Source organism: Jaculus jaculus, chromosome 3, assembly GCF_020740685.1.
Source record: "Jaculus jaculus isolate mJacJac1 chromosome 3, mJacJac1.mat.Y.cur, whole genome shotgun sequence".
Classification (NCBI taxonomy): Eukaryota; Metazoa; Chordata; class Mammalia; order Rodentia; family Dipodidae; genus Jaculus; species Jaculus jaculus.
Window position 1 is genome coordinate 135,281,322 of NC_059104.1, and position 6,625 is coordinate 135,287,946.

General features: G+C 45.7%; 1 protein-coding gene across 1 annotated transcript in view; it reads left to right on the top strand.

Moving 5' to 3' along the window:
- The window catches only part of Cers3 (ceramide synthase 3), a 122,306-nt gene extending 120,023 nt beyond the window's left edge, over window positions 1-2,283 (top strand). Inside the window, exon 12 of the mRNA XM_045145508.1 lies at window positions 659-2,283. Within this exon, the coding sequence (XP_045001443.1) occupies window positions 659-802 (144 nt within the window). The 3' untranslated portion in view covers window positions 803-2,283. The remainder of the gene's footprint in view (window positions 1-658) is intronic.
- The last annotated feature ends 4,342 nt before the right edge of the window (window positions 2,284-6,625 follow it).

The window sequence follows — 6,625 nt, forward strand, 5'->3', positions numbered from 1 at the left end:
TGTTTGTTTGAGAACAACAGACAGACAGAGAGAGAGAGAGAGAGAATGGGTGCATCAGGGCATCCACTCACTGCAAGCAAATTCCAGATGCATGTGCCACCTTGTGCATCTGGCTTATGTGCATACTGGGGAATCAAGCCTCCAACTGGGGTCCTAAGGCTTCATAGGCAAGCGCTTAACTGCTGAACCATCTCTCCAGCCCAGAAGGTGTACTTTTAAAAATATTTTTATTTATTATTGGGAGAGAGGATATGAGTGTGGGAGTACCAGACCTCTAGCTGCTACAAATAAATTCCAGATGCATGTGCCCCTTTTATGCATATGGCTTTATGGGTCTTTAGGTTTTGCTAGCAGGTGCCTTGACCACTGAGCAATCTCTCCAGCCCTGTGTATACTTTTCTGATCAGTATTTAGTTCTGTGAGTTAGAGCACATGTGTATATTCATGTAACCATTGGCACAATCAGTGTTCAGTTATTTAAGCTTGCTGAAGTTTGTTTTATGACCCCATTCTGTTGTCTGTCTTCATGGAGGGATCACATGGGCACTGGGTTTCTTTACTGGGAGACATCCCTTGGACCTGGTCCATTTGTTTGCATATTCACTTAAGACGTTTTCTGGAAGGTTGCCACTCACAGCCAATTCTTTCTTTTGTCTAGAATATTCAGGATGTGAGAAGTGATGATGAAGAAGAAGAAGAGGAGGAAGAGGAAGAGGACACCAAAGGCAAAGAGATAGACTGTGTGAAGAATGGTGTTGGGGCCGACAGGCACCTCATCCCCAATGGTCAGCATTGTCATTAGCAGGAAGCCACCCCGGGGTGCTGCAAAGACTGTTGGAAGTGAAATGCTTCTCACTCCACTGCTGCGGGCACATAGAGACCCATCATTTGCCCTTCCTTCCTTTTGTTTGCGATGGGGTCTCCTATGTTGCCTCAGCTAGCCTCCTACCCACTTGTCCTGGTCCTTCCCTCCCTTCAAAGAGTGTTCAACAGAATGTTGTTGCCTTGTGATTAAGTGATAGATCTGGGCATAGCCGTGGCTGTTCCTGCAGCCAGGACTCAGGCTGGTCAGAGATTTCAGAGCTTTCTCGAGCAGCCGTCCGTTTTCATTGTTCCTTTGCTCACGCACTTGAAGCGGTTGACTTCTTCAGGAGCTCACTTGGCTTAGGCCCTTCTCAGTGTGTGCATCCTCCGGGTGACTTTGGCATGTGCCAAGGAAACCCGCTTTCTCATGGTCCTCGGCCCCAACAGCCAGCCATTCCCAGAAGGTGTATTCGAAGTGGCCATGAGGCAGTTGCAGAAGCAGCAGCCCAGGAGACAGGCTTCCAGGGTTACTTCCTGCCTTGAGCATCTCCAGAGCGCCCCACGTGTCCATGCGGCTACCTCACAGGTTGGAGTGAGCATCCAGTGAAATACCAGAAGTGGGAGTGCCTGTGTCTCCGGTGGTGTTGGTGTTGACGGCCCTCTTTGTACTGTGATGTCCCCCACTGTGTGGAGGACAGAAATCTGACTGGACTTTGTATGAGGGGTCTGAATGAAAGGCATGGTTTTCACAATTACTGTGCTATATGAGGCACCTCGGGAAATATGCAAAAGACAACTTCCACTTGAGGTGGTCATAATGTGTCTGTTTCTCCAAAAGATAATTTCAGATCACCCAAGTCCTCTTGCGTGGGGTTCTATGGTGAGGGAAGAGAGTGTTGGCCCTTTCTTCTTGTCTTTTGCTGGCTTCTCACTTCTTTTCTCTCTAAGAGAAAAGCTGCGTTATGCTGCTCCGAGACCCATCCGCAGGCCACAGAGCTGCCGTGGACTGTGAGGATTCATCAGCTTCTAGGGAGAATGAATCCTGAGTCAGGTTGCTCAGGGAGCCATGTCACCAGGAAGCCAGAGCCTCTGGGGTGGCACTGTGGAAGCTGCCTGCCCTGGAAGAATTCTTGGAAACAGGAAGGAGAAGGCACACAGTTTCATCTCACTATCAAACCCATTCAGACTGCATAATGTGAGACAACCAATGCAGCTCACCAGGCCCTTTCAGTAGAAAGGGTCCTATGCACACTAAATAGTACAAGGAGTTTGGTTTTTAATAAAAATGTGTTTTTAAAACTTCATGCTAAGCAAAAACAAGAAAACAGGCAAAAACTCTTCAGGATTCTTTCCCCAACAATACTTCTGTTGAAGAATCGTAGTAAAAATAGAACAAAACAAGTCTCAAACTTTCTCTGCGTATTTACTTTTATGAGTCCCATACTATATGCACTATATGTATAATGTGATATAATATCTAAATGCCTCTGTTCATTTTAGAGCATAGTTGTTGGTTTATTATTATTAATTATTTTTGTGGAAGGTCACACTAAAATATTACTTTTATGTGTCAAGTTAAAATATTGTTTGTTGATTTATTTTGGTCTTATCTTAGTTCAGAATGTCTTCCTGCTAAACCATTGTGTTTGTATTGTTCTATCCTCCACTTTCTCTTTCTGCATTTGACTTGTTGAAAATGAAATTGACCTACCAGTTTCAACAGTCTGTGATACACTGAGAGCACTCATCTAACTTCAGAAGAGATCAAGGTGCACCTGAAACAGCATGGGCTTGGTGGTCAACGTTAAAGGCAACCTCCATTTATATAGACAACAAGGGCTCAGGACTACACAAGGTGACTGTATCATTCCAAGCCACAGTGCCATCAAGATTGTAGTAGTCATGACTCACAATAAAACTAAAATAAGCCCACTATGCATGGTGATTGAATTGACACACACATCGCTAGGCTCTTAGAGAAAGACACGCCAGTCCTCCAGAGAACCTCCTGGGAATCAGAGAAGCTGGAAAGAAGGGAGGTGGATGCAGACATTTGGACTTCTGGTCTTGGGGTTCCAGACCTTATACTCGAGGAAAAGCTGGGCCAACTAGCAAACCGCTGGCCACGTGGTGCCCTCTCCTCTCCCCACCCCCCACCCCCCAAGCATTTGCTTCTTCTAGGTATCTCAGATATACTTAGGAGAACATTTTCAGATAGTAACTTTAACTGAGCTTTCTGCCTATTCACAGTGGACATGGCCAGCCATCCTAGGCTGAAGTGTAACCAGAACAGCATGTGAGCCCTGTAGGGACAGCTGAAGTGCTGAGAAATGTTGCGGACACCAAAGGACTGTTTCTGATCTACCCTTCGAAGCTGTAGGAAGAGAATTGTCCATCAGAATTACCTGTGAAGTTTGAAAAACCAGCCTCTGCACCATTTGACTCAGTACTTCTGGGGGAAAAGCAAGTTTGTATGTCAGCAGAGCAGCCCCACTGACCTTATAGCTGTGAGCACTTTACACGCTCTGGGCTGGGAGAGAACCAGTGCTTCTACAGTAAAGCAGAAAGAGAGGAAAGGAAGGCGATCAGGCAGGACAAACAGAAAGCTCCTATGATAGTTAAGTTTCAACCATAGTACATCAGTAATCACTCCAAATAAATGTAGAGCACCAAAATGCATGTACAAAAATCTCTGTAAGGGATAGTTAGAAGAGGGAGTTCACTAGAGGAAGAACAGGGAGGGATAGACAGGAGAGTGTTGGGAAGGGATTATGTAACTTTTTAATGAAGTTTTTAATAATAAAATGAAAAAAAATCTTTTTAAACAAGACATACAGTATAAATACCAAGAAAAAGAAATGTCGAAAGCCAAGCCTGCTCACATAGACCTGTCATCCCAGATGTCCACAGAGTGAGGCAGAAGGATTGCAAGTTCAAAGCCTACCTGAGCTACAAAGTGAATTCAAGGCCCATCTTGTCCACTTAATAAGGCCCCGTCTCAGCAAAAACAAAACAAAACAAACAAAAAGCTCTTAGAGGATGAAAAACAAGAGAGGCTTAAAAAAAAAAAAACTACTCAAGCACATACTTGGCCAAAGACAGATGCAGACTATCTGAGTAACTTTAAAAACTGTTCCCACCAAGGTGATTTTGCTGAACATTAGTTTGTGTGACTGGCAGGGAAAGCAGCAGGACGTTGCTGAGTCTCGCTGCAGGAGTCAGTTTTAGCCAAGAAGACCTGGGACTAAAGGCATGCGCCACCACGCCTGGCAAAACACATATATTTTAAAAGAAGGAATTCCTAGATTCAGCCAGGAGAGGAGAGTCACTTAAAGTGTCAGTACTGGTTGGCCATTTGGTTCCATGGTGAAGGTCCTTGCCACTTCCTGCCATGGCTGGGGCATGGTCATCAGAACACAGAGCTGGTGGTCTGTGCCATGGGGCTATGGTTTGCCCACCTGAGAGCAAATGGGAACCTCCCACTTGCTCCCCAAGGCTTGTCTTGGAATACTGCAGAGCAGACTGCTTCCACTGATAGTGTTCTTATTCCCACAGTGACAGCCGTGTCCCACTTAGCCCTGCCCACTGGCTTCCCTGGGTCCCTGTGAGCAGCAGGTGTTCCAGCTTGTCTCTCTTGCTGTAAGCAGTGGCTTCTGTCCTAACAGAAACTGCTGAGTCCCCATGAAGTGAAGCCACGTGGGGCTGCTGTCTCAGGCTTCCCTGCTGCTTTTACTAGAACCTCACCACGTCGCCCACCCTCCCTGTCTTCCTGGTCATAAAATCCACCACCAAGTGGCTCTCATCTCTCCCTTAAATAAGAGAGAAGAAAAGGGAGGGGAAGACAAAATCAACAGATTTTAAACCATATTTTCTGCTGTCCTTTTTTTATTGACAAGTTCCATAATTATAGACAATAAACCATGATAATTCCCACTCCTCCCCCACTTTTCCCCTCACAAATCTACTCTCCATCATATCCCCTCCCCTCTCAATTACTCTCTCTTTTACTTTGATGTCATCATCTTTTCCTTTTATTATGAGGGTCTTGTGTAGGTAGTGTCAGGCACTGCGAGGTCCAGGCCATTTTGTATCTGGATATCCAGGCCATTTTGTATCTGGAAGATTGCATTGTAAGGAGTCCTACCCTTCCTTTGGCTCTTGCATTCTTTCTGCCACCTCTTCTGCAATGGACCTTGAGCTTTGGAAGGTGTGATTGAGACATTTCAGTACTGAGCACTCCTCTGACACTTCTTCTCAGCACCATGGTGCCTTCTGAGTCATCCCAAGGTCACTGCCATCTGAAAAGAGAAGGTTCCCTAACCAAATGTGAGAGTAGCATTAATATATGGGTGGGAATGTTAAGAAAAGTGCTTACAGGGCAGTTTGGTGGGCATAATATATACATTTAGCCAGACACCAGCAGCCCTTATACTCCTAAGGCTCATGACCTCCCCTGCCATAGGCTTTTGACTGGGTTTTCAGTACCAGGCATGCATTTCCTCCCATGGAGCAGTCCTCTAGTCCAATTAGCAGTTGGTTTCCTCTATAACAGACATGGCACTATTGTACCCATTGATGTTCTTTTTTGACAGTTTTTAATACATACATGTTACATTTGGGTCATATGTAACCCTCACTACCCTCCCTTCTCCCTCAGTGTCGCTGTACTAAGATCTGTTTCTAAAAAGAGTGTAGCCAGGTGTGGTGGCACACACCTTTAACCCCAGCACTCAGGAGGCAGAGGTAGGTGGATCACTGTGAGTTCAAGGCTAGCCTGACACTACCTAGTGAATTCCAGGTCAGCTTGGGCTAGAGTGAGACCCTACCTTGAAAAAAAAAGAGAGTGTATGTAAATGTGAGAGATGGAGAGACCAAGAATGCCAACTGAGAGCCTAAAGGCTGCTGTAGGAATTCACTTGTCCCTTGGCAGCTACCTTGGGTTTGGGAGAAAGGTCTTCACCAGGGTGGTGGCATAGCCTTGAAGCATTGGCTGGGCATCACCTTGCATGTCCTATTTCCACTGCAATTGGTAGAAAGATTCCCTCACGCTCACTACTAATGGGTTCTCATTCACTTGGGATCATTGGTAGGTATTCAGCTCCTGTGGCCCAGTTTTTAATGGAGATCCCATCTCTAAATGACAGTGACATTAGTAAAGAGATACAGTGATAGACAGGATTTCAATCCTGTCTACATCCCTGAGAAACTTTGGCACCATCCCATTTGGGTCAGAACAGACATGAAGCCAAGAGCTATGGAGCCAGTGTGGGCTATGTAGAGTCCACATGAAACATGAGTATCACCACTCCAGTGCTGGTTTTGTGCTAAAAGCCTCTTTTCCCACCTCAGGTACTTAGATGCCACTGCTGTGGGGCAAGGGAAGGAGTCTGAAGTGTTCATAATGGGATGGTACGATATAAATCAGATCATGGAAGACCCAGCTCAGTGCTTCTTGCCAAAGACTACTGACACCATGCCAAGGCCCAGATACCAGCCAGCTTTGTATCCTATGTGCTCCTGCGCAGAAGGCCTGAGTCCAAGTCCAGTGGAATTAACACAGAAGCAGAAGGTGGCAACCACACTAGAGTCAGGTCAGGGCTCAGAAGACAAGTGTGAGATGGCTAGGCAGCCATAGCAATGATGCAGGTGTGCAGAGTGGCCAATGGGACAAGACATGGGAAAGCCAGGCCTACAAGCACGAGTGTTGCTTGGAATTTGTCATTAAGGTTAATGCAGTGAAGTTGCAAGCCATTCATTTAATAAAATGCATTCAATATCATTTATATATGCTGATCCATAAAATTTCATATAATTGCATCCA